Here is a 13,395-nt window from a genome sequence, read left to right as displayed (position 1 = left end):
CATCTATCTATCTACCTACCTCTGTCTCTCTCTGTTCATCTATCTGCCCAACTATCCATCGTCTATCTAATCTATCATCTATCTGTCCATCCATCCATCTTTTATCACCCATCTGTTTACCTGTCTATCTATCTTCTGTTTCTCTATAATCTGTCTATCAATCTATCCATTATCTGTCTATCAGCTGGCTATCCATCCGTTGTCTATCATCTACTTATCTATTCTATCATGTATCTATCCATTCTATCTATTTTCTCTCTTTCTTATCTCTATTTGCATTTTATCTGGATTTTCAGTTTTCCTGGGTAAGAGCCTTATCCTACTGGAAGCAGTTTTATTTTGGGTAGAAGCAGACTAGAGCTCTTTCATCGTGGATAGAAGTGTGCGTCTACTCCAGATGTCTTATATCTTACATATTGCAGACTACACAGAGTTAGTGAGAGTGTCAAAAGATGCAGATGTAATGAGACAGTGCATGCTCAATAAATATTAATTTGAATATCTTAAGATGTATATGTTATCTATCTATATAATAAGTTGAGGCAGAGAGTTACTAAATATGGCCTGGCTTTGTCAACTCCAGATACTGACAGAGCTGACAAAGTTCTGGTAGTCATTAGAGCAGCAGAGACCACGTACGAGCACTCAGATGTAGGAACTCTGTTTAAATCCTGGGCTCTATTGTTGACAGTGGTGCTCTCTTGGGCAGGTTATTGACTGAACTCCCTTAGGACTGATTTCCTCGTCGCACCTGCCTCGTGGGATGCCTGTGGGGATCATGGGTGCCGTGCGCTGGCACAGTGCTGGCTGAGAAAGCCTCAGGACACAGCATTTATCACCAGAACTGCTGCCACTATTTTACCATTTGTGCACATAAATGTTGGGAGATGTAGACATCACAGGCGACAAGAAATAGGGCTGAGTGAAGAGGAGGAAGGTGGCAGGGGAGGAAGGGAGCGAAGGAAGAGAAATTAGGATGGAGCTGGTAACTAAGGCGCCCTGTGGGAAACGCCTTCAAACTCAACTGACCTGAGACTCAGACATCCAGGAAAAGATGTGGAAATCTTTCTTGGCCAGTTTCTCACCAAACCTTTAAAGCTCACTCTCCCTCTTGGTGTAGGGATGATAAAACGTCAAAAATAACTGCAATTAAACAGTATGAAGATAAACAAAGTCAAGAAGGTACCGCATACTGCATAAGCAAGACTTTCGTCACTGCCTGCTCTGGGTTCAGTCACTCAACTTAGGAGGCTCAGTTTCTCCCCGGGATTGTTACGATGGTCGTCTGTGCTGCCGTGAATGCTGAGGATGGCGTGTGGTGTGTGGTAAGCCCCGGGGGAGGGTAGTTAACAAAGCTACACCTTGTGAACACCCTGTAGACCTACCACTGTATCCACAGCTGGAGGAGCTGAAGCCGTGGATTAACACACTCTTGCAGGCGGAAGAGCTGTGTCCTATTATTGTAGTAAAAACACACAACACGCAATCTGTCCTCTTAATTTTTAAGTGTACAGTACAATATTGTTAATTATGTGCCCGTTGTTACGGCGAATCTCTAGAGCTTTTTCACCTTGCATGACTCAAACTCAATACCCACTGCACAGCAACTCCGCATTTCCCCCACCCACCCCTCAGCCAGTCGTCCGCTTCCTGCTCCTATGAGTTTGGCTACTTTAGATGCTCAAAAAGGGGGATCATGCAGGATTTGTTCCTCTGTGGCTGGCTTGGTTCACCTGGCATGACGTCCTCGAGGTTCAGTCACGTTGTAGCATACGACGGGATTTCCTTCTCTTTTAAGGCTGGGTAATATATACACCACCTTTTCTTTAATGATTCCTCCCTCGATAGACGCTTAGGTTATTTCCACATCCTGGCTGTTGTGTATGATTCTGCAGTGAACATGGGGGTGTAGAGATCGCTTCAAGATCCTGCTTTCCGTTCTTTTGGATAAATATCCAGAACTAGGATTACTGGATCATATGGTAGTTCTATTTTTAATTTTTTAAGGAGCTTCCGTACTGTTTTCCGTAGTGGCTGCGCCAATCTACGTGCCACCAGCAGTGCACAAGGGTTCCCTTTTCTCCGCATCCTCACCAGCACATGTTATCTCTTGTTTCTTTGATGATGGCCATCCTAACAGGTGTGCAGTGATATCTCATTGTGGTTTTGATTTGCATTTCCCTGATGATTAGTGATGCTGAGCATCTTCTCATGTGTCTGTTGGCCATCTGTATGTTTTCTTTGGAGAAATGTCCATTCAAGTCCTCTGAGTTATTTGTTTTTGGGATTAGAACTTTTTATTTAAGAAATTTTATGCAGAACTTCAATATTTTAAGCAGATTAACAGGGACTGGAGCAGAGACGGCCGCGTGGCACCTTGGAGGTCTATTAAGGTTTCACCGCCACAGGTCTGAGGTGTGAAGCTGACTGTGGGTGGGCAGGCTCCGGGCGGGCAGGCTGAGGCCCCACGTGCATGCAGGCCAGGCAGCTGAAGGGAGTGAGATTGTCCAGGAGGATGCCCCCTGTGAGGCCTGTTCAGATAGCATCACCTGGGAAGACCACTGAACAAGGCCAGTGAGCTGAGCGGGCTGGGCCGTGTTCCAGACTACAGGCCCAGGATGGAGTAGGCTCGGGGGCTGGCTCCCTCAAACTCTGGCAAGAAGATTAGGATCAAGTTCTCTGGGAGAAGGGAAACCCCCAACCAGAGAGAGCCGAACAGTCTAGAGAAGGAACTGGGGTACTTTGAGGTTGGCACTCAAGGCCTCGTCAGGGTATCTGTTTATCAGGGTCTGATAAACATTTGCTGCACACTTTCATCTCGTCCTTCCTTCTCCAGCAGGCAACACTGGGGCACCCCCTTCAGACATGGGGAAAGAAGACTGCCAAGCATTCGAAGGCCACGCAGCTGAGACGTGGCAGAGCTTGGGTTAAAATCTTGTAATGCTGACCTGCAAGGCCGGCACTGCCTCCGCCACACGCACTTCCGCCCACCGTGACGCGCTGCTTCCACCATCATGCACTTCTGCCAGGACGTGTGGCCTCGCATCCGTGCTCCTTTGTGGGCAGCCTTCATCCTTTGTAACGTAGAATGGTTATGAGTGGCTGGTCAGGTGGATGGAAATTTTCTAAAATACATCAGACCATTTCTTTTGTTGCTTTCTGAGACGGAATACATGGAAATTAACAAAACATCTTAAGAACAATTTTACTTTTTTCAAATATTCAAATAGATTTTTCTGAATTGAACATTGATTTTGGCCCTGCGCTATAATTTAATGAAATCCTTAGTCATTAACTCTGCCCCATAAGCTATGTAACCCCAGAAGTTTCCATGATTAAAAACATTTCTGACATCACTTTTTAGTGCTCGGTCTCCTTTTTTGTGTCATCTGACATTTCTCATGGATGTTGATTTTTTTCCCTTTAATACATTGCAAATTCCAGCTATGGATTTGGAAATGAAATCATTCATCTTTTTTCTTTGTATCAGTTAGGATTCTTTCGGCCCCACATGATAGAGACCCAGCTCCGAGTACCTTAAGCAAAGAAGGAATTTGTCAGTTCATATTGAGAAGTCTAGTGGCGAGTGGCTGCAACTCGTGTCTCTGACCACAGGTGAGGGTTTCGTCTCTTCTTGCTTCTAGTCTGCGTGCAGGCTCGTCTCACATATGGACTATCCTAGGGCGGATGGGGAAGGGCTGGACTGAGAGACATGGGGTCTTACAGCGAGCGAGGGGAGGGTCTGACCACCCAATGGAAGGTGAGTCTCTCTTCCTGTCAGAGACCTGCTCTGTCCCAACTCTGCTTCTCTGAGTATCGTGGCTGAGACATCCAGGATTTCATAGATGCAGCATCCTAGCAAGTGAGTTTCCTATATTACAAGAGGGGGGCCAACGCAATTTTGGAATTTAAAATGAGGATGAGTTGGGGGCTGGCCCCGTGGCCGAGTGGTTAAGTTCGCGCGCTCTGCTGCAGGCGGCCCAGTGTTTCGTTGGTTCGAATCCTGGGCGCGGACATGGTACTGCTCATCAAACCACACTGAGGCAGCGTCCCACATGCCACAACTAGAAGGACACACAACAAAGAATATACAACTATGTACTGGGGGGCTTTGGGAGAAAAAGGAAAAAATAAAAAAATAAAATCTTTAAAAAAAAAAAAAATGAGGATGAGTTGCTGGGGGGTCTCTGGGTCCCTTCAGGAGACTTTCCCTCCCTGGGAGTGACACTGTATTCTCATCAGAGGCCAGGACTGGCCCCTGAACGACTGAGATGCCATTTGGCAGGAGAAGGACATCATAGCTGTCCTTTCTCTTTATGGGGCCACACTGTGGGTGGGGCAGCGGAGCACTGTGACGGACAGTCTGGTGGGACCTCATGGGAGAGGGTTGGATTGGTTTCCCTGAGGGGGGGACACTGACAAACAGAAACAAACGTCAAAAGCCTGTGTTTATTTCCCACCCACTCAACAAATATTGAATTAAATGCTGGGCCATTGGAGAAGTCAGTGGGAATGAGACACAAAATAAAAATTTATAGTCCTGGTTAAGTATGCAAGGGACTCTCAGATGAGTAAAGTGAATGGCTGTTACTCTGTGTTTCTGTAATATTTAATTTGTGCATTCATTGACTTGCTTTGCTGGTCCTTGGTTACGTTCCTGATAAACCACATGTGGGAACATGGAGGTTTTTAAGGCTCCCAGGCCCCTCCCATATATTATTTGCTCTGATTTTTGCATACTTAAAAGATGGTTGTTATTACACATAATTTACAGATGGGGAAAGCAGAGCCCCAGAGAGGTTGACCAGCCCAGCGAAGTTCACCAGCCTCTTCCTGGCGAGCTGTGATTGGACACAGTTCTCTGGACTCTGCGATGGGGGGCCTTCCCTGTGCGGCCCCTCCTCTTGGCGATACGTGCCCGGTTACAGCCCACGATTGTGCCAGTTGTGCGTTATTTATATGTGGACACATCCTGTGCAAAAAGACGAACACCCTGAACTATCTGGGCTGTCTAGATGCAGTGGATGTCTGTGGTAATCACTATAAATAAGATGCAAATTGCCGACTAGGCATAGCTCCTCATTTAGGTCGGCAGCTCTTGCTAAATTAACCCCAGGATGAAACTAATAGAAAGCTTGGCTTGTCTCTGAAATTAAAAAAAAACCACAGAGGCCACCTTCCCTACCCCTACTGCCAGCAGCCCTCTTGGGGTTGGGCACCCCAGACGATGAAAGGTGAAATGCGTATTGAAATTCAAGGAGTTATTAAGGACTCATGTGGAAGTATCAGTTTATGTGCCAGGGAAGCTGTAGCTCCAAAGGATTGAAAATGAGTCTGAGAATTTATGTTTAAAAGTTAAAAGGAGTGGGAGGAGAGCCAGGCGGGGCTGGAATGTCAGTGCCCTGCCCTCTTTCTCTGGCTCCATAGCTGAATTGTCTCCCGGTTTCCTGGGGAGAGAGAAGTGCACTTTGTGACTCAGGGTGGACGTTGTTCACTTTTCACTGTTGATTTTTTTCCCACTTGAAGAAGGCTCTTCCTCCTGCTGAGATCAGGCTGATGATTTATGATGCAGGTATCAATCTGGGGAGAGGCGGTCCCCTGTGTCTATATATAGCATCTCCTCGGGCCATAAATGGGAGGGAGGGAGAGGCTTTTGGAGGGAGAAGTCAGCTCCGCTTTCCTCAGCCGGAGCCTGGAAGCTCGGGGAGCTGAGCCGGGCAGAGCTCTCTCCTCTTTGCCATTCTTCCTCCCTTCTGGGTAAGTTTCTTCTTCTTCTACCCTTTTCTAGTTCGAGGCTTGGGAGAAAGGAATAATAACTTGTGCAAAAGCTGTGTGCACTCAGATTTCCTAAATGGACCTATTTCAGGGTAAAGAAATGTGAACCAGTTCACTCTATTCTATGCAAATAATAATAATAGCAGAAAATTAGGTCTGAAGTCTGTACTTCTTTGCCTAGACTTTAATGTTTTCTTTGTTTCCCATAGTCATGATCTTTATTGTTACCATACTCTAACATCCCTTCAGAGTGTACGTTGCATCTTCAACCCGACTTTTGCAACGTTTCCTTAAGATCCCCAGTCATTGATGGATGTCTGCAGTTTTCACGACCGTCTCAGAAATGTGAGCAGAGTGCAGGTTTGAAGAGGTGTGAAATAAGAGGGGATATTTTCTTAAGAAAAAAAGAAACAAGGGTCATTTAGCTTGGACCTAGACTCTATTATCTGGGAGACAGGAGAGAAAATGCCTCTTGTGAGTATTTCCAAGTTTTCACCTCAAAAGGACAGTTTCTCACAGTTGTTTTCTGCCTTGTGCTTTGTGCTGTGATAGGATCCTGAAGGATTTTTGTAGAGCCTGTGCTCTCTCCAGGCATGTTCTCGGAACCCTGCCTGCCAAAAAAGATAGTGCAGTGGGATGCCTGCCCTCAGAAGGCCAGGGAGGGGCAGCGAGGAAGGAAAGTGGGGGTCACCGTGGTTGGAAATGCTCAGCCTTCCCCCTGTCCCGGTTTCACAGTCCTTTCTACCTGAGCAGAAGTGAAACAGGCGTCAAAGAGCGAGTGGGACAAAGACAGTTTAAGGGGGTTTCGTAATAAACTGAGTCTGGGCTGTATTTGCAGTAAATTTGCGTGAAACTGACAGTGAACTGGGACCTCAATCTACACGCCGAGTCTTTACAAAAACAAGGAGAATCTGTGGGCAACTGTAACTTTTAAAACTGCTGATTTGCTTTCAATTCTCTCGGTTTGTGAGAAATATGGCAACTACCTGGGTGGCTGGGAAGTTCTTTTGTCCAGGAAGCTGCACATTATCTCCTTTCTGCATCGAATTTGATCCTGCTCAAGCATTCGGGCAGAATGAATCAGGCCTCTTGAAAGCCAAAGAAACTTGCAGCTCAAGGAGAGCAAACTAGTTGAAGAAACTTCGTGTCATAGTTTTCAAAGGTGACTTGAGAAACACTTGAGAATTTAGCTGCCAGAAACTAGACATCAAACCATATTGGATTTATCATTGAGGCTGATTTTAAGAATCATTTTGTGCACAGCTGTCTTTACTTTTGGTGCTCAGTAGTGTGGAAAAACCTTTGGGGGGAAAAGTCGCCAAAGTGAATGAGCTCAGATGAAACCTGTCTTGGGTACCCAGGGCTCAGTTAGCGGGAGGATAGCCCAACGGTAGGTGCCAACTATCCTTTTTGTGACTCTAGAAAAGCTTTCATTTGGTTTATTCCCTGACTTTGACGTTGTTAGCTGCACAAACGACCATTTCTTTTGCTAAGTGGAAGTCAATGCATCATAGTTGAAATGTTTTCACAAATTAAAAACCTTCTTGGGAACGTCAAAGATGGGTTCCAAATATTCTTCACGGTAAGGGATTAGGACTAAGCGTGTCACAGACGCACGGTCCCCTGAACTTGAGGACAGGCTCACGTTTCATTTTGGTGTCATAATTCCCAAACGTGTCAGGAGCGTTCCGTGAGCGGCGGGGGAGTGGTGGTGGAAAGTGGGCTGGTGCAGAGTCAGAAGTCCAGGATGGAACGTTGGCTCCGCCACAGACGAACCAGTGACCTGGGCAAGTTATTTTCACCATCTGAACCTCAGCTTTCTCACAGGCAAGGTTGAGATTCAAACCAGGACAGAATGAGATCATACAGGTCCAGCTGTGTGCATTCAGTCACAACTTGTTGAAAAATCCGTAACTGGTGTGTTTAGAATATCTTCTAATCTACATCTTCCATATTTGAGGACGATCAGCGCTAACAGTGGAGCATTGCCTCCGATATTTTTTAAGCCTTGTCATAGATTCACGTGCAGCTAGAACTTGAGGGTATATTAGCTCCCACCCACTTCAGCCCCCTCACTTCTCAGTGAAGCAACTGGAGCCCCAAGAGTTGGATGGGTCACCTGGTCACTGCTGGAACCCAGGACTCTCCACGCCTCTTTACACCAGGGGACTCCCATCAAAAACTGCGCCAGAGGAAAGGCTATTTTCACAGGGTTTTGGGGTTGTTAGCGAGGGGAGGATAATTAACATGCATCAGAGACAGTTTTCTTAGAAACGAGAGTGGCTTTCTATGGAGAAAGTGAAGGGAAATCTGGCTGCCCATCAGCCTGGTTACTTCCTTCTCTATCGTGTCATCTGAGGACAGCGAGTTTGGTCAGGTCCTCCCTGTGGCTCCTCATCATCGCCTTGTGACCCAAGGCCATGGCTACGGAGCATGTGCTGAGCCTGTAAGGGACTCTCTTCCAAGAGATCTCATCACTCCAGTCTGGAGGTAGACAGGGACACTGGGAAGTTTTGAAGTAAGAGGCCCACCGAGGAGTGGAGAGATAGGAGCAGAGCACAAATTACGTGGCCCGAGAGTGGCTTGAGGCTGCGTGGTGGTCCTGCCGGTGTGTCTGGGTTGGGCGTGAGCCCGATGAAGTCAGCACAGGCAGGTGGAGTTGAGGACGCATTGGCATAGGGGTCAAATGCACAGAAGTGAGCTTGCTGCCATCCCTGGAGCAAGAACTCTGAGATGTCCCTACCCTTGAGATGCAGCAGTTCCGCGATTCAGGCTTGGCTGGCACAAATGCGTGGGGGAGGAAGAACGGGTAGACGCGAGGATAACTGCATTTGCAGAGCCTTTGAAACCTCCTGATTTCGATGTCTGTCAGCACGATGTTTCATTAAGTGAGTAGAGAATAAACATGGGAATAGAGGCAGTAGAGTTTTCTGTTACTACCCTGGTCAAAGTTGTCTTGTGGGAAACAGCTACGGTTAATTCTACGAATCAGAGCAAGGAACACAGGCACCATGTACACTTGGTGCCACATCACTCATCATTACAAAGTGTGTGCTCCTCTTGCAAGAAGTGTTGAGGATGTCCAGGCCACACGGCCATATGTCAAGTTAAGCCAGTGATATATTGAGCGCTGACGGTGCATGGAGCATTGGACAGGACATTGCAAACTAGTGAAAGGAGAGCTGGTCATTGGCTATGAGCGATGCTGACCTTTCCCAGCCATTTCACATTCAAAGCAAGAGCATGGATCCCACCAAGTGTCGATGGTTCTCTTTAGAGGGTGCTAGCTGTCGCAGTTTATGTGTTTCAAGATAGCTTAACCTCTCCTATCACCTACACCATTTTTGAACTCTTCCGTTTGCCGAGAAATACAAAGTTTAGCCTGACATAAATATACGTAAATTTCGTGATGGGCTGTGACCACCTGGCATCATGGCACCAGCGAGGATTCTTCTTGGTTTCTGCTGTAGGAGAATTTTCCTCCATTAGTGCAAGTGTGATTGGAAAAGAAATCTCAGAGAGGAGACTGGCTCAAAGTGGTGAAACATGTGCCCCAACACTGGTCTGACTTAAGTCAGTGAGCTTTCCCCAGCACACGGATGGACTCCGAAGACAGTAGACGGAATGTATGTAATGACGGGCAGATGAAGGCACTGGAAAATCCCACTAAGATACAGCTGAGGATATTTCAAATATTGCAGTGGCAAATGAATTTGTTTAGAGACCTTTTCCTACCTACAGAATTCAACTTAGCAACAAACAACAGTGGCTACTAATTTTGGTTGTTTGTGATGCTAGACCAAGCACAGTGCCAAGCATTACATAGATTCAGTATGGAACATCAGAGTTAGAGAAAGGAGAAGTTAGCCCAAGGCCACATCAAAGTGTTGGAGTCAGAATTCGATCTTAGGTCTATCAGGCATGAGTGCACTTGACCTTGACATTTCAATACCTCTTTCAAAGCTGGGGTGGGATGGAGGGGGCGGGTTTTTATTATGTTTCATTAGATGCAACATTCTATTATATATTTATAATCAAGTTTATGCAAAACACATGCTGGACCCTCAATGGATATGTGATGGTTGGTGGATAGTTGATTTTTAAGAGGAAACTTGAAGCAAAGTGTAAAAGGCCCAGAAATAGAAGTCCAACAACCGTGGATGGGCTAGCCCTTTCAATATGTTTTTGGGGAAATCTCTCTCCTCTCTGCTCATCATGTCCATCCCTCCTCCCCCTCCCCCTGCCCTGTAGAATAGGAGTTTGGATAATTCTTAAGGATCTTTTAAGCTCTGTAATTCTGTGATTCTAGGAAATTCACAGTCTAAAGAGAATTGGTCATGAGGAGTACGCTTGGAACAAATTGTGTACTTTGGTAGGTTTTCTACCATATACCTGAAGATCTGAACAGTGTGCAGAGTGAAGGTGAAGACTATTTCATCTTAGAGCAGGACCTGGGCATTTTCTGCTCCTGGCCTCCTTTCCCCGGTCCTTTGTGTGAGTGGCGTCCCCTGGGCTGTGCCATGGGGTCTTGCCTAAGAGTTCCATCTTTAAATCAAGCAGATTATTCTAATTTAAACAGAAAAGACAAAAATGGAGCTCAAGTTTGGAGGAGTTCTTTTGCCTCTTTATCTGGGAAATTAATAATAACAGAGATTTAGGAATACTGTCTACATGATTTTTAGAGATAGTCAAAGTCAGTTGGCAGTTAATTTATTTTGGGTGAACATATGCAACCAACGGCTGTGTCTAAATCCTGCACTCCTTCAAATTCCCAGATCCCGTGCCCCAGGATGGATCTCTGCTACTTCTTGGTGTGGGAGAGTTTGACCAAAACATGCTCACTTTCCCACATCCCCTAAGCTTTCATGCTGGGCTCTGTCCCCACTCTCTGCCCATCCCAGCCAAGCAAGTCTACAGTTGAGGTATGATTTTAGAGGAATGGACCTGGGAGGCGTCCTGGAGTCTGCTCCTTTTTTTCAAGACCCCCCTTTGAGTAGTGAAGACCCCCAGCTCTGAGGCCCCCATTGAAAGCCTCCATATGTGATCACAGGCTTTCTAGAGCCATTTCTCCATGTGCCTTGCCCTGTGTCCTGAGACCCTGCCTTTTCCTGCTTCACCTGTCATGGATGCCCTTCCTCCCTCCCCCATCCTGCCTGTCAGTTCACCCATCCATCAAGGTCCTTCTCAAATGTCACCTACTTCAGGGGGCCTCTCTGGCTGCCCTCTCTCCTGCTCCCTGTGCTCCCTTCTCACTTCCCAGAGCATTCTGTACCGCTCTCTGCTCTTATCGTCTCTTCTCTTGTATCTAAGTATTTGTTTATTTCTCTAATCTGTGTTTTAATTATTTTTATCCCTGTCACTCACATTGCTTTGAATAAACTACTCTATATATATTTGTTGAGTTTACAATTAAATGAAATCTATAGCCCAATCTCCTAATTTTTATGGAAGCAAACAAATGAAATCAGGTAACTTAACAGGCATCCAGACTCCTAGTCCAAGAGGATTTCCACTTACATAATCCTTCTTTCATTCTCCTCTTCCCCCTGAATGGGTATTATTAATCAGAGTTGATTTTCCCCTTTGGAACAAGTCAGCATAGTGTAGAAATTAGTGTAGAGATTGCAGACGCCTGACTACATTTGAGAAGGACCTCATTGCTGCTTGTTACTCTTTATTCGCAGACACACACAAAGATGTCGCTTGTGGCCGTGCCCTTCTACCAAAAGAGACACAAACACTTTGACCAGTCGTATCGTAACACTCAAACAAGGTACCTTCTGGATGAATATGCAGCGAAAAAGTAAGTTGGAATTCGGTGAGCAGACTGGTAGAGCCTTGATTATGGGTGCCTGCCTGATGTTTAAAGGCTGGAATCTCTACCCAGGTCCCTGAAATATGGAGAGGAGCTGGTTTGGGGAGGGCCAGGGATGGCAATGGTCCCTGTTGCTCATGTCTGGTGCCAGAGAGGGGACATACACAATGCCTGGCTGCACAGCAAACTGTGTGTGGAGCATTGCATGGCATGCTGCTGTCTCTGTAGGTCCTGGTAGACTGGCTCTGAGCCCCCGGGTTAGATCATGACGGCAGAGACTTTTCAGTAAGTGCTCATTGGCTGTACTCTTTCTCTATCACCCAGAACTGGAATCTAAGAAGTCACAGAAAGGAAGGGCGGTGAGGAGGACAGCAGTGGAGAAGAAATTGGTGGGAGAGAAGTGACTCGGTGGCCAAGTAGAGATCAGATGGAGCCGATATCAATAATAATTTTGTTACTTTAATAATAAGCGTAGCCAAAGTGAATTTATTCACTGCCTGGGAGGCTGGTGTCAAGTCACCAGTTCTTCTGCAGAGTTTTCCAGTACAGTGTCCTGAGGGACCGGTGACAGTGCAGCTGCAGCTTTAATGGGCCGATGAGAAGGTTGTGCTGAAGGAGAGGCATGTCACCAGCACCCTATATTTAGAAACGCCTATGGCCCTTGACTTAGTTGCCATCCCTGTAACAAACAAAGCCAAACAGTCACAGCCCCTCCCGGCAGCCTCAGGGAGCATCAGATCCCTCAAGATATATATAATCATGGCCTTGGGCCAAGGGCTTGGAAGGCACCGGCTGGCACTGAAGGGAATGGCAGGGGCGGTAGAGGAGCTCAGGCTATGAAAGCTCCCTGAAGACGGGCCTGTGCAGACAGGGTAGAGGGGATGCACAGGGGTGTAGGTTTGTGTGGGTGCCTGAGTGCATGCACGGGTGCATGTGCATGTAGGCATGCATGTGCAAACACACGCACATGCACGTGCATGCACTGTGCATGAGTGTGCACACGGGCAATCACATGAGCACATGCATATGTTTATACATGTGCACACATGTGTTTGCGTGCAGGTAAGCTTGTACATACATGTTGCTGCATGTGTGTGCAGGCACATATTCATGTGTGTACGCTTGCGCTTGTATGTACGTGTGTGTGCATGCATGTTTCAGGGATGGTTCGTGGTGTATAGAAAGAAAGTGATGTTGTTGGTTGCAACACATTGTTATTCTTGTCTAACACACTAATTTGTTCCAACGTTCGTCAAGGCGTGCTTCTACCCGGTCGTCTTCCCAGAAGTCTTTTACTCAGGAGTCGTCTTCTGAGAGAGCGTCCAGCCAGACATCGCTGGGAAGGACAACCTGCAGGCTCTGCGCAAAGAGGCTGAACGCCGAGTCGGAAGAGGAGCATGAACGGAAGAGGAGGTGAGCCTGTGGCCTCTCTCAGGCCACCCGTCAAGTCAGAGGGAGCTGCCTAGGGTCACAGCACTGCCACGCATTCTGGGCGGGACACCCAGGAAAGGTGCCTTGCAGGTCAGGGAAACAGGATTGAGGGTGTTTGCTGGGAGGGAACTTGAGAGAGCCCGGCAGGGGAGACGTAATAAAAGCGATACGCCACGTTTTTTGATCGCATGCTTATTCTTCACCATCGTTGTCTCGATTAATCCCAACAAGGAAACTGGGATGAATTTTCCCCTTTGTTGTGCAGATGAGAATAGTGCAGTCCAGAGAACTCGCTTCCACGTCCGGGGCCCTGCGCCTCACGCCTGTGGCAGCTGGAATTTGCCCTCGGGTCTCTATCGCGCTCCCACACGAAA

The 13,395-nt window shown here is 47.0% G+C and overlaps 1 protein-coding gene across 12 annotated transcripts in view; it reads left to right on the top strand.

The window, feature by feature from the left end:
• The first annotated feature begins 5,429 nt into the window (after positions 1–5,429).
• MYOM2 (myomesin 2) overlaps positions 5,430–13,395 on the top strand; it is a 93,472-nt gene continuing 85,506 nt past the window's right edge. The window contains exons 1-5 of one of the 12 annotated variants that reach the window (XM_070252786.1): positions 5,635–5,757; positions 6,025–6,120; positions 10,551–10,697; positions 11,460–11,578; positions 12,848–13,003. In XM_070252786.1, coding sequence (XP_070108887.1) covers positions 10,641–10,697; positions 11,460–11,578; positions 12,848–13,003 — 332 coding nt within the window. In that variant the 5' untranslated portion in view covers positions 5,635–5,757; positions 6,025–6,120; positions 10,551–10,640. Of the gene's footprint in view, positions 5,573–5,615; positions 5,758–5,984; positions 6,146–10,089; positions 10,148–10,550; positions 10,698–11,459; positions 11,579–12,847; positions 13,004–13,395 lie in introns of those variants that run through there. The other 11 variants (XM_070252785.1, XM_070252787.1, XM_070252788.1 and 8 more) reach the window with 11 other exon arrangements.

The sequence above is a fragment of the Equus caballus genome, chromosome 27 (genome assembly GCF_041296265.1).
Source record: "Equus caballus isolate H_3958 breed thoroughbred chromosome 27, TB-T2T, whole genome shotgun sequence".
NCBI classification, from domain to species: domain Eukaryota; kingdom Metazoa; phylum Chordata; class Mammalia; order Perissodactyla; family Equidae; genus Equus; species Equus caballus.
This window is presented reverse-complemented; position numbering and strand designations above follow the sequence as displayed.